Here is a 21,424-nt window from a genome sequence, read left to right as displayed (position 1 = left end):
GTTTAAAAACTACAGGAATTTTTATTCTGTTTGTCTATAACCACCTCTTTTTACCCCCCTTGCTACCTCCACTCTGGCAATTGGAATTTGGCCAGGACACATATTGATGAAATGTTGGGGGAAATATTTGTGTTGAGCATGATTCAAGTTCTCTGTGAAAGTGGAAGAAAATGGAACACTTTAGTATTTAAGTGTCAGTGAGAGAGTCAGGTCAGTTTGGTGAACAGAAACCTGGAGCAGAGTCAGTTTGCTAGTGCTGCTTCTTAGCAAAGAGAACAATTTTAATCAGTTACAAAAATATTTGTAATCCATATGTTCCTCTCTGCTCGTTCCCATATGCCTGTGTTCTCTTTTATCTCTGTGCATGACTTTATGATTCAGGCATGCGAGAATAATACCTCTCTGACTTTAGAGTGTGGTGCTATTTTGAAATGTGTCCTGGTAATCTCTCTCTCTCCCTCCCTTCTCCCTTCTCCCTTCTCCCTTCTCCCTTCTCCCTTCTCCCTTCTCCCTTCTCCCTTCTCTCTCTCTCTCTCTCTTTCTCTCACCACACACACACACTCAGGCTGTTTGCGCTTTGAGTTGGTTACAAGCACTGTGAATACCACTTTGTGAATATTTTTTCCTTCTTTCTTGCTGGAAGATTATATCTTACATCCTCTTACTGAGAATAGAATGATGCAGCTGGAGCTTTGATCTCAGTGGTGCCTCACCATGTACCTGTTGGAGTTTTCCACACCACTGTAAAAATCTGAGGGCCATAAAACAGAGACGAGAGACATACGGAAATTGGGAGCATTTCTAAGGAGCTCTTGGCAATTTTATCCATCCATCGCTGGACCCTAGCCTAGAACACACTAGATGTCAGGCTGGTTACATAGATTCGCATGGATTTGTACTTTCAGGGTGATGATTCTTGTTTAATATTTAGTGCTGGTCATAGTAGCCCGGGTGAGGCTGGCCAAAGTTAGAACATGAAAACGACTGTTAATTTGCAATCTGTGAACATTTGCTTACCCAGCATAGCTGCAGGATTTCTAGCAACGAAAGAAACAAGATTAAAAGACAGGTGATCCGTCTGAAAATATGAATAAAATCAGCAGTTATTGACTGGACAAGTGATCACATTTTCAACAGTTGTTTTCCTCTGGCATGACAAATGGCTTTGTAACTCAATATTGCTGTTAATATAGCCACAGTAAAGTCCTATGAAGAACCAGCTGCACTCTTTTAGACTTGGGAGGGGGGGATGTCAGGGAGGGGAGGAGAGGAAGAGAGTGTAGAAATGCTTCTAACCTTCTGCTGATGGCTTTCCTTGGTGGTTACAGAAGGGGAGAGGTGTGTGTGCGCGCGCGAGCGGTGAGGGCTTCGTGGCTGTGCACCAGGGGAGAGCTGTAGCAAAGAGAGCAAGATCCAGCTTGGTTTTGGCAAATGTTATTAGGAACCCGTCTCTATGTTTGCATTCAAGCTGTCTCTGCTGCGGCTTCTGTAGGAGTTGCGCGAAAAAGAAAGTGCACATTAGCGCGTGGATTGTTTTCAACAGGCTCAAAAGTTTGCAAATCTGTCGAATCCCTGTGACAGCGTCTCTCTGCTGTCAACCAGGATGGCCAGCTGGTGGTGGCAGTGCTGATGGGGAGAGGGGGGTAAAGGATACGCTTCCGTCACCGTGCAAGGAGAAGACATACGAGGAATTCTGCTTCCCAAACTCTCCGCCAGAGGACTGCTCTTTCTCAGTCAACACCATCACCAAACTTTTGTCTTTTTCTTTCTCCGTTTCACTTTTATGGATCATGCCTCATTAATCAAAACCTTCAACCACGCTTCATTAAGACATGTTTCATTAAGAAAGGAGTTCTAGAAACAGCCAGCAAGTATATCCTATCCATCTCTAATTAAGACAAACGGTTTGGGGTTTTAAAAAGGAGCAAGCCTTTTTGTTGTTGTTGTTCATAGGTGATGTGGGTTCTCATTGAAGCAAACACACAAGCTTATGGTGGTTTTTTTTTCCTTCTTTTTTTTAAAAAAAAATGTAATACAAAGTGCGAGATTTCACTAAAAAAGGTTAAAATTGAAGTGAGTAATCTTCGGTGCATAATGCAATTGTTAATTTTAGCTCCTTGCGTGGGTGCTGCTGTGACTTCAACAGCCGGCTGTAGTCTTCATTAGGGAGAAGCAGGCAGCTTGAGACAGGTTGAGCTGGATCAAGCTGTGAACGTGATTTGCTGGAAGCTGGTCATTAGTGTTAGAAATCCGGTCTTACTTATTTCCTTTTTCACCCTACCATGATCACTGCGATTATTGTTATTATTTTCTTCTCATCTTTTTTTCAGGTTGACGATGATGGGTCAAACTGTGTGAGGGCATCGCATGGAAATGGACATTCCGAACTGTTAATGGGGACATGGGACTCCGGTCACCCGTGATCACTGGTGTGGATCTTCCTGGGGGAGAGACAGAAGCTGCTAACAAGGTGTCCAGACCTACAGCACGCACCCTCCGTGAAAGGTAAAGGTCTTGTTTGCCTGCCATCTCACCTGCCTTATTCATCTGTTTCTACCAAATGTGTGTGTTCACAGAGAAGAGCACACTTTGAGTGTAGCCAACACTGACAAGGGGCTGTGACAGGAGCTCAATTGGCTTGCAGTTTGGAAAATGAAATCTGTTTGCTCACTGCAATGGCAAATCTGGTTGTGATCTGTTCCTGATTGAAATGCTTTGACAGAAGACAGTGAGGGTAACAGAAGCCCACCCTCCTGCCTTCACCTGCACTGAGGTACAAAGCTACTTTCCTTTGGGAAACAGAACTTTTTTTTTTATTTTGTTAACACCACACACATATTCAGACACACTACACACATCAGGGAGAGTGAAGTAGGAGAGATTCCTCAGATGGCACTGTAACGGGCTATCCTGAACTTCCCCCCCAAAAATACCTAAAAGGGTCTCTCATTAGACATCCACAGACTCTAGCTACTGTCCTTCAGGATAACTCTACCTTTCAAAGTGTCACAGTCCTTTTCCAAATGAGCCTCTGTGTTAAAAAAAAATATTATTATATAATATCTATTCTGTCACCATCATTCTTAGCATATTTGCCATCAAAATTACTTGTCTTTAGATTCTTCTCAAGGCTCCTAGTTCCAGTTGGGGAAAAGTTCCTTGAATTCGTACATGCTAATTAAACACTTTGAAAGCAACATATTAAAACACTGATTTGTCTAGTAATAATTACCATTGCAGTACTGGGAACGGGGCCATCAAAGCTAAGGAATTTTTATGGGAGAACTGACTTTCCAAGTCACAGTTTCTTATTTCCCCCCTCTCCTTATTCCTTTTTCCTTTTCTCTTGTTCTTTTCCACATCTTAAAAAAAGAAAAGAAAAAAGGGAAATAAATGCTAAACTATTCACTAACACATCATTGACAGCACTATGAGGGCAACATGTCAGGCGCTTTACAGAGGTAGGGAGAGAAAGAAATAGTAACGGGCTTTAACTGTGAAAAGCCCTTTCCAGTGTCTACATGGTGTTCTCTTGTGAGCCAACCCCATAGTGGCTGAGTTCACTGGCGATCGCTTCATTCAAGCTGCCTGCCAGGGACCTTCTTCTGCAGGAGCCGGGCGACACCAGCTGCTGACAGGAGCTGGGGACTCGGCTTATGCTTTTAATAATGGAGCTGTCACTTTGAAGCCTGGCAAGGTTGACCCTGAGAGGTTTATTGCCAAATGCAGATCCTGTATTTATACAACATTATTACCTCTTCAATTGGTTTTGCTTTGCCCCTCACTGAGCATACCGTGCTCTTAAAGTGTGTCTGTGGGTGCAACCTGGTGTCTGATTTCTGAGCCATCTGAGAGGATTAGCACATCATAGATACCACCTATTGACTTGGGAGTCCAGGGTCATTGGCTCAAGAGGTGGAGGGATGGTTTCTCCCCTTTGTCTCCCTCTTTGCAGTGGGAAAGGGGGCTTGGTGGTTAGGGAAAGGTGGTACGTTTCCCCGTGCAATCTTTTGACCCCCTGTGGTGGCAGGTGTACCCACGTGTGTGCGCACATGTAGCAATGCCAGATAGGGTGGCTGCATCTGCCTCCTGTGTCTGCCGTGACGACTTGATCATGACTGCTTATCCTTTTATAGAAACTTGGCAGGAAAGCCTGGGTTGCTCATTTAAATTTGACAATAAGGGAGAAGTGAAGTACCTCAAGAATATTACTCAATGTTACACTAGCCACTAATTTTTCCCCCCTTTACATTTTGACCTTCTAGGGCATCAGACTTTGTCATTGTAAATTGCGTCTGGGAGAATGTCTGAGCAAGGTGACCTGAGCCAGGCCATAGTGGAGGAAGGCGGAACTGACCAGGAGCCAGCCACCCCAGAAAATGGAGTGCTTAAATCCGAGAGTCTGGACGAAGAGGAGAAGCAAGAATTGCAGGTAAGCCTCGGAGTCTTGACTTCCACACCTAGGGTGGCCTGTCCTGCCGGCAGAGAATGCCCTCTTTCTTTCTTGCTTCTCTTTAAAAGAGTTTGAGGAGTTAAATGAATATTGTTGTTAGTGCTGTTGGGAGAACTATGGCTCCTAGTGACCCTGTGAACAGCAGATCTGAACCTTGTCCTGTCCTGCTCCATCCTTTCCATCTCTCAAGTCCATTGTTAGAGTCACTGTGTCAAGTCCATCCAGTTGAGGGCTTCCTCTCTTTCTCTGACCCTCCACCTTTCTCCGAATGATGTCTTTCTTCAAGGTAATCGAATAGGGGACTTTTAAAGTGATCCCTCTCCTCACTCAGCTATGGGTCAGGTTGTTTATTTGTTTACCCCCACCCTCACCCTCACCCCGCCATGACTGCTCTGAGCCTTATAATGTGCTTTGCGATGAAAACATTTCCAAGTATTTCCTTTTAGACTTTGCACACGCAGCACTCCAGTACTGACTTCCAGACAATTTCAAGGCAAATACATAAACCGGGAGGGCTTCACCTAAGGTACCTTCAGGCTAGTTCATTTTAAGCAATAGATAGGTTGTCCTGTGGGAGGGACACCAGAAGACCAACTCATGCTCTGCTAAGAAAAGGCAGAGAACATGATCGTGGTCAACCTTCATGGATCTTGTAAAGGTCCAAATCTTCAAACAAGGAATCTTAAACTCCAGAATTTGCTCCACAGTGGGAGAGAGCAGAAAGGAAGCAGAAACAAACGAGAGTGACTAATAGAGACTAAACAAGTAAGATGCTTAACTATACCCAGATGATGAGACAAATTTGGGAGAGAGCTAACACACTGTGCTTCCAAATGGCTTGTACACGTTTGTACACAATCACATAATTATCAGTGTCTTCCAGATGGATTTTCCCCTCTTTCCAATAACTGCCATAAAGAGAGGGAGCTAAAATGTCAATGGTTTGGGGTTAGATGTTTTGGAAGAAGTGGTTCCCCTTGATGGTTCAAATATCTCTTTTGATATTATTGTTGAGTTCTCGACTACGGCACCTTTCACATTTCTCATTCTCTCTGTCTGTCTGTCTGTCTCTGTCTCTCTCTCGGTTGTGGGTACACTGTTGGTTTTCTTTTCTTTTCTGACATACAGAGGCGGCTGGCAGCTCAGAACCAAGAGAGAAGAAAATCTAAGGTAAGACATTTAAGCGATTCAATGTAGAGCTGATAGCATGGGCGAACATTGAGTATTTCCCATCAAGTGAAGGGGCTTGTCAGCGATTCAGATGGCTGTGCACAGACGTGATGGTGGGCTTGGCTGTCTGGGTACTGTCTACTGGTGTTGGTGAGGGGCTCAAATGTATGCTTCTACCTTGCTCTGTGCATTTCGGTTCAAGCATTTGGAAAATGGCATAGCTGCAAATAGACACAGCGGATCTCCTTTTCCTATCTGGAGACTGATAGTGCTTTACAGAACAAATAGGCGTCACCAAATTTTATTGAAATACAAGTTGGAGTAAATGGGTTGTTCTTCCCAATTAATTGATTTCTGATTGAAGAGAAACTTGATGTTCCTACAAATGCCCTCCTCCTTTCAAACACCTTTTTGGTTGAATCCCCTCCAAACTTAGTGCAGATTTTATTTTTTCTTTTTAAATCATTATGTTCTCTTCATACTTTAATGAAATGGCAGTGTTTTCTTTCTCATCCATCAATGTGATGGGTACAGTTTGCTGATGATGTTCCTTGAATGTGTCCACTCGCACTGCCCTTCCCTCCACTCCCATCAGCAACAGTGGTCTGATGATGTCAAGAGTCCCTGGTAGTATAGACAGACCTGGCCAGCTGTCGTGACTGCTGTTTTCGGAGTCTGCCTTGAGAACTGACTGTCGACCTGGAGCTATGGCTCTCACCTGAGAAAGTTCTGTTGCTTTCTTTCTTCTTCCCGTCCTTCCCTCTTCTTCTGCCCTGCCAGTCAGGAGCCGGCAAAGGGAAACTGACCCGCAGCCTTGCCGTCTGTGAGGAATCGACAAGACCCGGAGCCGAAAGTCTTCAGGACCAGGTACCCTCGCCCCTCCTCACTTTCCCATTACTTGCATGAACAGACTCTGCTTCTGTGTGCATGCCTGTTAGTGCCGTATTACACAGTGTGTTGGGGGAAGAGAGAAGAGAAAGGGACTGAAGACAAGAATTCCATTTTCTGGCTTATCATTCTCTCTGTGTGTGAGACATTCTGAAATAGTGTCACCGCATGTCACCGAGTATTACGTTTGCTTTTTTCCAGACCCTCTGAAAACTCCAAATGGAAAGGAATTCAAAAGAACTTAGATTAACACTTAAAATAACAAAAATGAGCATAGCAGTGCGGCATTTCCTCAAAGGCCCTCTCTTGATAAGGCTGCACCAAATAGAGCCCCAAGGAACTGTCTCCCACCTCAGTGGGGATGTCTTACCTCTCAGCCCCCCAAGATGCACTTGCCTGTGAGGAACTCACCTCTCGGCTACTTATGAAACATGAGAAAAGAGTAACTAGGGCGCACTGAACTTGGGCAAAACACTTTTGTGGTGGTCTTTGGTGGAGGTTTCTGAATCCAACAAAAATGGCTCAGAAATTAATCCAAGCTGATGGTGAATTTAAGTTACTGTTATTAATAATATATTGCGGCATATCCGGACTCTCCTTACTCTCATCTTGGCTCCTTTACAACCAGATAATTAGGTTCCAAAAAAATTCAAATTCCGACAAAATTCAGCTGTGGCCCAATGGGAAACTTCACATCCTATTTATTTTTGTTTGCCTTTTAGGCATCGTATCAGCTTTTATAAAAACATTTTTGCTGCTGTAATTTCCCTTATTTCATCAGAGGCTGAAAGCAGTGAAGGCAAACGTAAAATGATTTATCTGAGCCCAGGGGAGGGAAAATTGATTAAGATATCATTAGTTTTGTTTTGCTTTTCTCTCTCTCTCTCTTTTTTTAACTTTAATTGAAATACTCTAAATTCTCCTCATGGATACAGACAGCGATGGGAACACTTTCTTTAAGGGAGCTCTGGTGGCCTAGTGGTAATAAAAGGACCAAAAATAAATTCCTGATAGATTTTGTCCTCAGAATGTGTGGGATGTTTTCTCCCTTGCCTCATTTTCTTAACATGCCACTCATGTCCAAAGACGTGAACGGGCTTTCTGTCGCCATCCCTCTGTTCCAAACACAAGCTTTATTTCACCTGGGCTCTGAGAAATGTGTGGCTTTTTTCCTCAGCATCTTATTTGTGCTTCTATTTTTCATGGAGATTGAAAGGGGGGAGCAATGTGAATATTGCAGCTTGGATTATTAAATGTTGATGGATGGCTTGTAATGTACTGCACACAATACCCATGAACCCTGCAAAATGATCGACCCTGGGAAAAACAGTGCCCGAGCTGTCCTCTACTCCTAATGCTAAGAAAAAGAGGCTGGTCTTTGTCTTTGTAGACTTAATCTGCTCTGTGTCCCATTGCAGAAGGTATCAGGAGGAAAATTTTGTTAAGGGATAATCTGTGCCCATCCTGGACCTAAGTCTAGTTTTTCCATGCAATTGGTACAGAGAAATCAGATGCACACGGTGCTTTGTTCCTGCTGGTTCCAAGCCCAGAAACCAAGACTAGCTCTATAGGGGGGAATTCCAGCCTGCAAGCGCTTCTGTGGACTGGCTGAGGGATCGTGGGAGTAGAGGACAAATAGAACACACACACACGCTTGCTAGCACACACACACACACACACACACACACGCAGGGGATCATGCTCTTGCTGCCGCCTGCGAGTGTGAAGGAGCAGCCACGTGCACTTAGCACCCTGCCTTTGTTAGGACCCACCTGCATTTACCCAATGTGGGACCTGAACCCCCAAGAACCTTGGCAGAAGTATACAGTGTATAGAATGTATTGCTTCCCCTATGTTTGTATATTCACAGTATTTGGAGAACTGCCTTCATTTTCCTGTGTGGGAAAAACTCTTGCTACCTGTATTACTTGATCTCAGACCCAGAGCTGATGGTTCAGTCTGTCCTTAAGTTTGAGGAGTTTCGCTTTTCTAATGTGATACTATTTACCTATCAGTGTACTACTGCAACTTGAATCTCTCTTTTACTGTTGTTGGATATCAACTTATCCTGTACCAATGTATTTATTAACACTTGTATTTTATTATTGAGCATATCAATAAAAAAATATTAAAAAAGAACAGATTGTTTTTTACCAACTCTACAGCACTTTCGTGTGTTTTTTCAATACCATGGTGTATATTGATCCCCAGAAAAGATAGGTATTTAACAGAGCACAGTATAACATAACACACAACATCAGTCTGTAAGTTTTGGGAACTGATGTTCTTTAGTTTCTGCTCTTGCATTGATGATCGATGTTGAGGATGCTTTGATTTTAGATTGAAGTCACACAGAGGCTAGATTGTTCAAACAGTTTTGAAGAAGTAATGAGGCCACGTTCACGGCTTAGGTTCCCTCAGTTCCCCACCTCGAGCCCGCCCACCCCCACCCGCATTTTGTCAGATCAATTCTTCCTCTTTTCTTCTCCATGTGTTCAGAGCCAGCAATGCCCCAGATGTTTCCTTAGCAAGTAGGAGCAAATCCTAAGCCTAGAATGTTCTTAAAGCTTTGCAGGCCAAAGCTATTTATAGTCCCAGTCATGCAATAAGCGATCTTATAATAAAAAAAATAAGAATTTTTTAAAAACAAGAAAAGGAGACCTTATAGTAAAAATAAACCACTTACTTTTACATATTTTGTGAATGGCCATTTCCAGTGTAACCATGTGAAAATCAGAAAGTCAACTTACATAAATATTTAGCTTGTGAATAGGTTTTATTTCATCCTGTGTGTGGTGTGTCTTTCTAACTCTGGTGACTTTTCTTCCAGCCGGCAGTGTCAAAATGATACCCCTCTTCAAAATAAACTTGGTTTAGTGTTATGCTCCCTAGATTGGCCAAGTGTAGATAGAACCTCTAAGAACCCCAAATCTGAACAAGTACAAGCATTACTTTAGTCACATGGAGAGGGAACCTTAGTTTAGTTGTCAAGGAGAGACACGATTAGTCATTGGGAATGTATTTTTCCCTACATCATAAATTTTAATGTCACCAGTGAAAGAAAGCTTTCATATCAAGTAATCTCTTACATAAGAGCAGGTGGGATTAATGTGAGCTCATTTCTCAAAGTTTTAATCATAGAAGAAATTTTTCAGAAAAACTAGAACAAAGGAGAGAGAGAAACAAAACCACATGACTTGGCTCATCCTTCTTCAAAACAATGAACATACCATCAACCAAATGGCTGATATATGTTAGTTAATACAAAAGATTATGTTCTCGGGGAAGGGGGGATATTCTATAAAGGATGATCCACCTGCAGTAGTTTAAATAATTAGTCTGGTGGGGCTTTGTTTCAAAAGAATCTTATATTTTAGAAAAGACAGGCTGATAATAAAAGGAAAATACTATTAACTAGTCATATCTCATGGTAAACAGAAGCCCACTTTCTAATTTTTCTAAAAGGCTTATAGTAACTCAACATCATGATTGTTTAAAGAGATTTGTAAATAATTACAAAAAGAATCCATATGTAGTGTTCCTACAATTATGTAACTTTTTTGTTTATAGCAGTAGAAACCATTGTTGATGGAGTCCTAAAGTAAACTTTTCATTGTAAGTTGGCTAGCAGAGCCTGTATTTATGTCTGTTCTATCTGTAGTTAGGATTCATAGTATCTGTCTGTCTGTGTATGTATGCCAATTTTCTCCTTATAAGGGAATTACAGAAAAGAATCGCAGAAAAAAAATTTTTGAGATGTTGCAGTTGCTGTGATGCAAGCTTACTGACAAAGAATTATTATTTTTTTCCCTAATGTTTAAAAATAAACCTGTAGTGAAAGAAAGAGTTGTGATCTATGGACATTTAACTGCTGAGACTCAATTTTCATGAGGTGAAGTCTTAGTTCTAGCTGATTCTCATGACCTCCCATTGACTTCTGAAGTTGAATTCTCCTTAAAGGGCAATTATTTTTCTGACAGGAAAAATTGCACCTGGCTTTCATTTTTTTTTCTTCTTCTATACTTAATAAGCTCTATGCAAAATGGAAACCAGGCAGAGATGATTAAATCTGGCCCTAAATCATTATATTTTTTCCCCAACAGGAATCCATTCATTTACAGCTTTCCAGTTTCCCCAGGCTGCAAGAGGATGATAAATCTAGAAAAGATGACTCTGACAGAGAAAAGGAAAAGGATAAAAACAAAGATAAAACCTCTGAGAAACCCAAGATCAGAATGTTATCAAAAGGTGAATGTGGAAATGTTTCTTTAACTTCCTCTATTCCGGCCCAGAGTAGTCACAGAGCTTCTGCTAGATTCACAGGACTAAACTGTTCATACACAATTCTATATGTGTTAGTTTGTGTAGAGGATGTGATTTTGATTCTCTTTCCATTCATGGTGTCATGATTTGTGTAGCCAGAGTGGTTTGTTGTGTTGTTGTTTTTTAATTTCCATTAGGATTTCGTCGTTCTTTGGATTTACACTTATGTCTCCTGTTTTCAATGATGAACCCACACAATGGTGTGCGTGATTCGAAATCTGCTCTTACGTCAGATCTGTTAGTTCAAATAAGTTTGATTGGTGAGTGGTGAAGAGACCAGTTTCATATCTTAACTCTCACACTTGTCTTCAAAGACAAAAGCAGATGGGGAATTCTTAGTAGAAAAGTGATGAGATCTCCAAAGCTCTGATGTTGTAGACATCAGTGGAATGCACGTCCTTATCTGGGGCAGATGAATGGGGCTGATGCATAAATACAGCCTTCAAAGTAAGATCTCAGAAGGGAGAAAAATATCCACTTCAACAAAAACTTGGGCATGAAAAAGTCAATCCTTCTTAAGCCTCAAATCTAAAAATCCGTTCCAATTTTTCATTATTGTCATAGATCTAGAAGTACATGAGGGAAAACGGAAGAAAGCCAGAAAATATATACCTTAGTAAACAGCCTGCAGGAAGGTTTTTGTTTTCACTCTTAAGTAACTGAAAAGGAATTGGGCTTATGGTCAGCTAAGGAGTAACTGCTTCTTGATACTATGCACTGTAGTGACTCATCTGCTTGTTGATGGTTTTCTAAAATACAAAGTATGTACAAGAAGAAAGAGATGCAGATTCCTAAAAGAGTTTTAGAAATGAAGTTTGACTCAACATCAGAAACAAGCCAGCAAGAACTGGCAGCATTCACTGTCTTCCTGTGTCATCTACTGGTTAATTTTTAGATATTTTTAGAACGGATGTTCACTTTTGGGGCCTTCTCAGCTTAAGAGAAAGAGAGTTCCATGAAAACCTCAAATTCGTGAGAGCTCCGGTGGGCTGATAGAACCTGTCACGTGGAGGGTACGCCCTTGGTGATTGACAGCACACAGTGAACACGTGATATTGGACTCCACCCAGCTGCCTTTCCCTGGCACCTCTACTGTGCCCACTCCCCCACCTGTGACAGTTGAACCCTCCCACTCCCAGATCTCCTGGAATTTCTCAATCCTTAACCTTATTTTAATCCTGATGTCATATTGCCAGGTGGCTAGTTTGAAACAGTCACCTAGACAGACACAAGTAGAACAGGATAGATTATTGTAAAACTTTCTCGATTTCTTCGCACCACTCCCACTCCTGACAATTCCATCCTGCTGTTTATTTCAGATTGCAGCCAAGAATATACGGATTCTACAGGCATAGATTTGCACGAGTTTTTGATTAACACATTAAAGAATAATTCCAGGTAACTTCTTTAAATCTCTTACATTTCTAAGAGTCAAATATTCTTGCAGTTGTTAATCCAGGTGTTTTGGGGTTTTTTAATTTTTTTTTAGGATGGCATTTGTAAAATGCCTATGCCCACCCTGTGTCTTATGCTAGCTTCTGTATTTTCACTTGGATTTTAGTAGTTTCCATATTTACAGATAGTCTCCATTCCTGGGATGCTACTCCCAAGGACTAAAGTTATGATATATAAGTTCTGTATTCCTAGTCACAAAGAGATGCCTTCTGAAAGGTTATTAAGAAATCATTTCTGCTTCAGTACAAATAGGCAATGCTCTCCAGTCAGTGTGAGGGCCTTATTTTGTTCTAATATCTTGTTCATTTGAAAGATACTACTTCTTTGATGTGTTTTATAGATCTAATCCTTTGCATGTGATAACATTGAAATGACAAAGTTCTCTTACCAAAAAAAATAAGGGGGGGAAAGCGTATAAGCAATTGAAAAAATATACAAAACGGCAGTACATTTCAGAGGTTTGTCCAATATAGCTGTGGGCACCTAATAGCTAAATGAATGGTTTAGGCCTTCGGAATGGAAAGTCAAGAGAACACACTTTTAATTTAGTGTGTATTGTTTGTTTGTTTTTTTCAGGGACAGGATGATCCTTTTGAAAATGGAGCAAGAAATGATTGATTTCATCGGGGATAACAAGTATGTCCCATTACACAATTCTGGTTCATTTTCCCGATATATATTAGCTTGGTGTTTGGATTGAATTGTGTATTTTGAGATAGCCTAAAGCACCGTTTAAGCTGTTTTGTGGTTTGCTCAATGAAAGAGCTGTTGGAGTTAGGAGTTCTACGCTGATAGGAATTGTTACTTGGCCCATGTAAACTCCTGCTTGCTAAATTCCTGACAGAAATGGCTGAAAGAGAGGCCCCCTGATTAGCATGGAGTTAGCCCTAACAAGAAGCGACCCTTTTGGCTTTTGGTGTCGTTTTTTTAATGGGCTCCAGCTGGCTGCAGTCCGTTATGCTTGGAAATAATTGTGCTGCTTTCAGTGCAAACAGGGTAATGACACTTCTCCAGATAGGCATCTGCAGTCACGTATTATGTTACATCATTTGTCCTGAGCCTGGCTATGTTAATAAGGTTTCATAGACGGCCATAAAAAGCTTTCCAACAGACATTAAGTTTGCGTTGGCAAGAGAAATATGCAAGGATGAAACAATGGCACTTACTGCCACTTAATCAATACATATAAGTGGGAAAATTGTCTGGATATGAGGACATGAAGGGAGGCCAGAGATGAAATGAGCATAGGGGTGGGAATGAAGGAGTGTGGGTTTTGTGTATGTACCTGTGAAAGGTGAGACGGGACAAGAGGGGGTGCTCATTGTTCTTTGTGTTGTACTGTATTCTAGCAACCATTATAAGAAGTTCCCTCAGATGTCATCATATCAGAGGATGCTGGTCCATCGCGTGGCAGCCTACTTTGGGCTTGACCACAACGTGGATCAGACGGGGAAATCTGTCATCATCAACAAGACCTGCAGCACTAGGATGTAAGTCTGATTTCTTTAGCATTTTCTTTTCTAGATTCTTTGATAAATGTGCAGTAGAACATTCAAAGGCCTTGATCTTTAAAATCATGTCATGGTTCTCACATCTTGCTCTTATCAGCAGTAATACAACATTTAGCTGCAGAAGGTAATCTGAGGACTAGCAGAGTTTAGAAAATCCAGGCAATAAAGCAAGCCTATTCCTTGATATTTCATCTAAATCCTGAAATATATCTTGGTTTTCCCATCAGTACACCAAGCAATGACAGATAAAACCATTGGACGTTTTATGTCTCAAAAGGAAAATATCCGACATCTGAGAGTAACCAGGACACGTGCAGGAGAAGTGTCCTTTTCTTTCATCTGGTCTGGCTTTGGACATCTGATTGTTGTTTCTGAAGCGTAAGAGTTCTGAACATGGAGACAGAAACTGGTTCTAAGACTCAGGTCTCTTGGTAGTTGTGTGGCTTGGAGAAAGGGATTCAGTCTTGGATCTCAGTTTTGTGCTTGTCAGTTTTCAACTGCAATATGAGTTTTTGAGAATTGTCAAAAGAAAATGACAGTTAAAACAAAACAATTGCTTGTTTTTATGTCACCAGTGAGTGGTCATGTGGCTTGGAAATATTTGGACTTTCACTCCTGAATCCACGGGTGTTTTTAATACAACATCATGCCAATTTTATAGAAAAAGGCCTACTGTAATACTCAGTAATTGTGCTGGGGTCAAGCATTCTCTTGGGTCTTTGGCGCATTCTCATTTCTCATCTGCTCATGATGTTTGATAAGTTGCCTGGTCTTCAGGAATGCTGAGCTAATGATAGGAGATGTTGGAGCTGTGGTGAGGACCCTGACCTCTGATCTCCTGAGGTGGGGACAAGGGAGGATGGAGCTGAGTGGCTCTCTCTTCAAGATGCAGTTGGTGTTCAGCATAGAGGAGTGAAGGTCATAGTGAAGCCTGCACAAACCAGGAGACCTGGGACCTAGCTGCCTATTATCTCAAAGACACAGAGCATTTCACTTCCTTGGGCTTCAAATTACTTATTTATCTGTGGGACAGTTTTAAGTGGATAATGTTAAAAGGTCCTTGAGGTTTTACTCTGGTTGGGTCCTGTGGTGCTACATTTTTAAACTTATCAGCTTTTTCCCTTTTTATCTGATGATTGTTTTATGCGCTTCCTATTCTCAACAATGGTAGAAACTAAAGGTCACTGTCTTTTAATCTTTGACATGTTTGCTCTCCATCAAAAGTCCTTAGTTTTATTTACTTTCCTCCCTCTCCCATTCTGTTTTTTTCCTCATTGCTCCCTGTTAGACAAGGCAGGGACATTCAGATTGCAAAATAGAGAAGCAATTGACAGTCTCCTTTTATTTCTTTCCCTCCCCCCCTTTTTCTTTTTTTTTTCTTTTTCCCTTTTTCACTTTTTTTTTCTATAAGGCTCTAGCGAGCATGGAAAAGTTCAAAGATGAAGTAGGTTAAGTTTAAAACAGTTTTGATTGTTAAGGAGAGTGGATTTCTACTTCACTCTGATTGGCAGCCCCATGAAGATACATTTTTGTGACCTCTGTCCTTTTAAGAAAGTTTCTAGGGGTTGGGGGAAGAGAATGAACATTTTCTGGAGAGAGGAAAAAAAAAGAATCAAATTGAGCATTGAATAAAGATCCTTGGTAAGCTTCAAATGATGCCTCTCACCCTGTTCTGCCCAATATGGTAGTCGCTACCCACAGATGATTATATAAATTGTCCCTTGTTAATCAAACTTAAATAGAATTAACATTTAAAATGCAATTTCTTAGTCATACGAGCCATATTCCAAGTGCTCATATGGTGCAGACCACATATAGAACATTTCTGTCATTGGAGGAAGTCCTGCTGGTCTTTATTGCCCCAATCAATCTCTGAGATCCTCATTAAATACTCAAAATATCAAGGGATATAACTTCTCGTTACAACTTTTGCTTGCTGGCAAATGTATTTCATAGTTACTAGCCTTTACCACTTCTAGAAGAATATCAAGCTTTCTTGGATTTGGCTTTTATGGACAATTTTAAAATAGGCTTACATTTTTGTGTCTCATGAAGAGTAGAACATAGGTGTGAAGAGAGAGTTCTTGTTTAAGATGCAGTTGCTGTGGGGTTACCAGGGCTCAGTCTCTGTGTGGTTCCCCTCTCTGATACACTACCCTGTAGACCTGGTTCATGAGTCACATCATTCTATGCAAGCAATATCTACTGGGCAAGGATTCTCAAGGCATTTCCTGAAGAATGGAGCTCAAAACATTCAATGCTTCCATATCAAGTCCTCCTCACCTATAACAGTGACATCTCTAAACCTCTCCTGTTGGTATCATTCTTGGGGGAATGACTTATAATTCCAGGATAAAATAATCACAATAGTTTTCTAAACAATAACAAGCCCAAATTATCAAGACCTGACTTGCTACTGGCAGTTTGGCAAAAGGAGAAAGATTATGGTCAAAGTTCTCTGCTTTTGACTTTTAAGAAGTCTGTTTCTGAGCTTTTTTTATTTGACTGGAAGTTGGAAGGGAAATCATACATTCAAGTCTTGGGCTTTTTGGTTTTCTAAGGTTCTCTGAACTTAAAGAGTTGTTTGATGGTTGTGAAAAACATATTTACTTAGAATTATGATCAGATGAAAGTGCTTTTAAGTTCCCCAAAACTGGGAGCCTGAGATAGGAGTTTCTTAGATGGGACCTTATAAGATTTGTGTTTTGGAATTCTTTTGGCGACATTCTGTTTTATTCAACCCTAATACAAACACTTTATGCTGAGACATAACCCACATTGAATACTATAGTCTCTGACCCTCTGCAGCAAGCATTTCAAGTCCTCCTCACTTTTAGCAAGCAAGGTTGTGTCATCTAAATAACAAGATGTTGCTAAATCTTCCTCTGAGCCTTCTTTACAGTCTAGCTACTCAAATTATTACACCCCCCCCATATACAGATTAAATATGTATGTAGAAATATACAACTCAGATGTACACTTTTTTTCTGATTTTAAACCATGCGATGTTCCCTTGCTCTGTTCATAAAAATACCTTTTGGGACTAGGTATAATACAATTAAGTGTTCTGAGATTCTCGTTCTTCGCAGTGTTAGCTATGATATGTTATGATACATGCAGTCAAAAGCCTTTGCATAGTTAATAAAGCACACGTAGACATCTTTTTGGCATTCTTTGCTTTCTTAGCCAAAACCCATCTGATATCAGCAGTGATATCCCTGTGCTGTAGTTTCTTCTAAATCCAGCCTAGATTTCTGGCCACTCTCTATGTACTAATCTAAGCCATATGTTAATAACCTTCAGCAAAAGTAATGTCACTTGCATGTGATATTAATGGCATTACTCAGTAATGTCCACAAAGAAAATCCTCTCCAGCAGGCTACTAGGCAGCATTGTGATAGATGGAAAAGAGATAGGAATTGTCAATAATTGCATCTTGTTTGGATCCATGATCAATACTCTTAGGACCAGTATCCAGGAAATAAAACAATGTACTGCTTTGGGACAGCCAGTTGTTAGGGACCTCTCAAAGGTGCTGAAAAGCAACACTGTCACTTTAAAGACAAAGGTGCACCTGATCCAAAACATAATATTTTCTATTACTTGATGTGTATCTGAAAGTTGGACAGTGAATATGAATGACAGAAGAGTCAATGCCTTTGAGTTGTAGTGTTGCAGAAGAGTACTGAATATCCTATGGAATGTCTAAAGAACAACAGATACATCCCAGAAAAAGTACAGCCAGAGTGCTCCTTGGAGGCAAAGATCATGAAACTTTGGTCTCAAACACTTCAGTCATGTTGTGTAAGAGGGGACAGTCCTTGGAGAAGGACATCATGCTTGGAATGGGAGAAGGTTGGCAAAGGAGGGGAAGACCCTCAATGAGATGGATTGACACAGTGACTCTAACGGTGGCGTGAGTGTGTCCAAGATGGTGAGGAAGGCGCAGACTAGGACAGACAGAAGTTCAGGTCCATTGTGCACAGAGTGACCATGAGTAGTAGTTAACATCACAACATCACAAGCACATGAAAGTGAATATTTAAAGTGTCACTATGTCTTGGGATAAAAGCAGCAATGCAGAGAAATGCAGGTGGAGAATACGAACACACTCATTATAAAGATGTTGTTGTTGTTGTTGTTGATTGCCATCGAATCGAACACAACTCATAGCGACCCTATGAACACGACCTGAAGTCTTTCTATAATCATCGTCATTTCTCAAATTTTGTAGAGTTTTCAGAGGCATGTTGTTCAGGAAGTGGATGCCACTCCTGCTTCCAGCATCACATCACATCACAACACAACATAACATAACCAACATAATGATGTTGTTGTTGTTGTTAAATGCCGTCGAGTCATAGACGACTCACAGAGACCTTATGAACGAAAAGCCTGAACACTTGTACAACTTTAATCCTTTCTCCAGGTTCATAGGGTCTCCAGGGGCAAGCTTTTTCGGAAGTGGATGCCACTCCTGCTTCCAAGCTTGTTTTAATCAGGGAGCTCCACCAAACACTGTCCACCATTGGTAACCATTCTCGCATTTGACACATCAGTGTCACAGTGTTCAGCTTCACAGCAACCACGAGTTACTTCTGTACAGCAAGTGGGCAGAGTGGGGGTTTTTACCCCAGTGATAGAGAATTGACATAGCAGGTGTTTTTCTGACATGGAAACATAAATAACTGTAACCACAGCAGTTCCATATTGATTGAAATTTATTATCTAGAGTCATGGTTTTTTCTAGATGATAAGCAGTTCATGTAATTTCAGAATATGAGTTGGGATGGTGTGTGCTGCATGCACAGAATATTTAATTGGTGGCCTAGTGGCAAGAAGGTGTGATGCAATCTCAAAGGCACTCAGTTCAGGTCTACCAGCTGTTCATGGGAAAAGGATAGGAAATCTCCTCCAGTGTGTTTAATCGCCTCTGAAAACCCACTGGAGGGTCAGTTTGGGGTTAGTTCCAACTCAATGGTACATAACAACAACAACAAAAAAGTCTACCAAAATAACACAGTGTCTGTGTGTCTGTGTCTATTCCAAGCACACCTAATAGTTTCTCTAAATATGCTCATATATAGGCCATGTACTCTTCTGTGGCTAACAGAAATGGTTCAGGACAGGCTTCTGAGTTAATTAAATTACATCATATCTCATAATATCATTGTCTATTTCTAATTTATTATTGTACTGAATACTCAATTTCATATACTACCTGTATTATTTAATTGAATCCCCAAGACAAACTTGCAACATAACTAATTAGAGCCTCATTTGATAAGAGAAGAAAATGAAGCACAAGGTACAGCTGAATTTTGGGCTTGCACAGGAAAGTGATTAACGTGGTTGGGTTGACAGTAATGTGCTTAATGACAGGAACCTTTTTCATACATAATCTGACTCTTAAAACAGAAGTATCTAGAAAGCTTGAACAAAGTCATTAAGATTTCCTGGATCGGCTGAGAATTCCAACTCTCTCTAACTTTAAACTCTTTTAAACCTCTTCCTCTTTCTTAATATGATGAGAAACATTAATTGAAGGAGAAGACATTTTTGAAGAGAAGCTAACTGGCATCAGTAAATAAGAGATTGGCTTTGGTGGCCTAGTGGTATGAAGCTGCACTGCAATCCCAAAAGCACATGGTTCAAATCCACTGAAGGCTCCATAGGAGGGCAGACCACCTCCTCCTCTGTGATTTACTGCCTTTGAAAACCTGTTGGAGGTTCGGCTATGAGGAGGATCTAACTCAAGAGCACACAATAATAAAATAATAGATTTTTTCAGTCCTTCTTGCTTATATCTTCAAGAGTTAGCAAAGATAGGGACTAGGCCCTGGAGAAAGACATCATGTTTGGTGAAGTAAATTATCAAGAAAAAGGAGGAAGACCTTAAATGAGATGGATTGATACATGACCACAACAAAGTGTCAAGCACAGTAGAGATTGTGAAGCTGATGTAAGATTGGGTGGGCGTGGTTCTTAACAATAATTCTATTTGGGGCTTACTTAAGTATATTTCAAGGATCACTGATTCTGTAGGGTACAACATATTATATTCCTAGCTGAAAGGTTGGCCCAATAACTGCTTGTCAGGAGGAAGAAGGATGCTCTTCTAAAGATTTATAGCATCAGAAAGCCAATGATGGCTAGCTGTGAGTCAGAGCCCACTCAATGACAGTGGGGTTTTGGTTTTGTTTGTGGGCTTAGTTTTTACCTTTTGCTTACTTCATTTCAGTTTTTTCCCCTTCCAGAATAAAAGTAACATATGTCAATAAAGTTACTGTAGAAGATAAACTTACTCATTGTGTTACTACAAAGTTATTGCTATAAGTAACCTTATTGTCTAAATTTGCACATTCTTGCTAAATTCACAAGAGCACCAGTGCAGTAAGATCTGGGAAATTGGTGAATTGCCTTTTGAAAGCAGGAATGGTAATACCTCGAAGACCCATATGCAGACAAAATTTCTCAGGCCTTGGAAGAATAGTTCCATAAACTGCAACTTAGTAACAACACCATCTACAGCAGCTTGACACCAGAAACTATATTATTCCTCTCATCTTAGGATTTACCCTTTGCTGATTAGAGATGAGATAGAACAACTCCAGCACCACAGTCATCTCCAACCCTACAAAATTCAGTGCAATTCTTTGTGGATTCACAGCAGAGAGTGAAATAGCTCCGCAGGGAATGGCTGTGAGGTTGAAATCCTGCTGTATCAAATATGTGACAGAAAATACGACATAGATCAGAGGAGCAATCAGCTTCATGACTCACATCGACATTTAGGAGGACTTTGAGGAAGGCTAAGACTTGAACGTGTATTGATGAGGGAAGTAATGTTGCCAGCTGAAGGTTTAGAGAGAAACAAATACAGTGCTAATTATTTCTACATGTACTGAGCACTGATTAAGAGTTGGGCATTTTGCTGAGAATGGTGCATTTAATTCTCACAGAGCCTAATGAAGACAGTTGCTTGGAGCTCAGAGCTCCCTAACATGGATAGGTAGGATAGATTTAGGGGTGGGGGGAGGATTCAGGAATAGGAAGACTTGGCTGAGAATTACCTTCCCCTCGGGAGGTGGGTTTCGAGGAAGGGGGGAATGGGAATGCAGATTGCACACACATGGGAGACATTCCAAGATGGTGAACCGATAAATCCTAGCTATTTAGTGAAGTCATCTTGACCTTCAGCACTACAGTCTCTCGAGTTGTTTCTCACAGTTCGACCAGGCACGCAAGTGTGACCTTCAACTTCCCCGCACACGTTGTGTTCTGTAAACTGGGTCTCAGTGGTTGGGGCTGAGCGATGAAGTGCTGATGTCAGAAGAGCTCCTTGGCCGTGAGAGCTGAAGGGATTTGAGAAGACCTGTGTCATTTTGGTACAACAAATGATATTTACAGTATTTTACTCTGTAGAATGTCACAGTCTGGGGCTTAAGGTTGATGTTAAAAATCTGAACAGGAATTTTATAAAATAATTACAACACTGCCAATATAAGCATTCCCTTTTTCATGAAGGAGGTCTGGGGGTTTGGGCCATAGGTAGTGAGTTCCATTGCTCCCCCAAAGGTCAAGTGTCTCTGACACTTTGAAGAGAGAGAGAGAATGAATGAAT

The 21,424-nt window shown here is 40.9% G+C and overlaps 1 protein-coding gene across 3 annotated transcripts in view; it reads left to right on the top strand.

The window, feature by feature from the left end:
- Positions 1 to 2,328: 2,328 nt before the first annotated feature.
- Positions 2,329 to 21,424, top strand: part of ARPP21 (cAMP-regulated phosphoprotein, 21kDa) — a 138,885-nt gene continuing 119,789 nt past the window's right edge. For 2 of the 3 annotated variants that reach the window (XM_006890606.1, XM_006890607.1), the window contains exons 1-8: positions 2,329 to 2,505; positions 4,266 to 4,432; positions 5,582 to 5,623; positions 6,404 to 6,490; positions 10,615 to 10,759; positions 12,154 to 12,232; positions 12,866 to 12,925; positions 13,639 to 13,779. In XM_006890606.1, coding sequence (XP_006890668.1) covers positions 4,304 to 4,432; positions 5,582 to 5,623; positions 6,404 to 6,490; positions 10,615 to 10,759; positions 12,154 to 12,232; positions 12,866 to 12,925; positions 13,639 to 13,779 — 683 coding nt within the window. In that variant the 5' untranslated portion in view covers positions 2,329 to 2,505; positions 4,266 to 4,303. The remainder of the gene's footprint in view (positions 2,506 to 4,265; positions 4,433 to 5,581; positions 5,624 to 6,403; positions 6,491 to 10,614; positions 10,760 to 12,153; positions 12,233 to 12,865; positions 12,926 to 13,638; positions 13,780 to 21,424) is intronic. The other variant, XM_006890608.1, reaches the window with a different exon arrangement.

The sequence above is a fragment of the Elephantulus edwardii genome, unplaced genomic scaffold, assembly GCF_000299155.1.
Source record: "Elephantulus edwardii isolate Elephantulus edwardi_28Jun2011 unplaced genomic scaffold, EleEdw1.0 scaffold00091, whole genome shotgun sequence".
NCBI lineage: Eukaryota > Metazoa > Chordata > Mammalia > Macroscelidea > Macroscelididae > Elephantulus > Elephantulus edwardii.
This window is presented reverse-complemented; position numbering and strand designations above follow the sequence as displayed.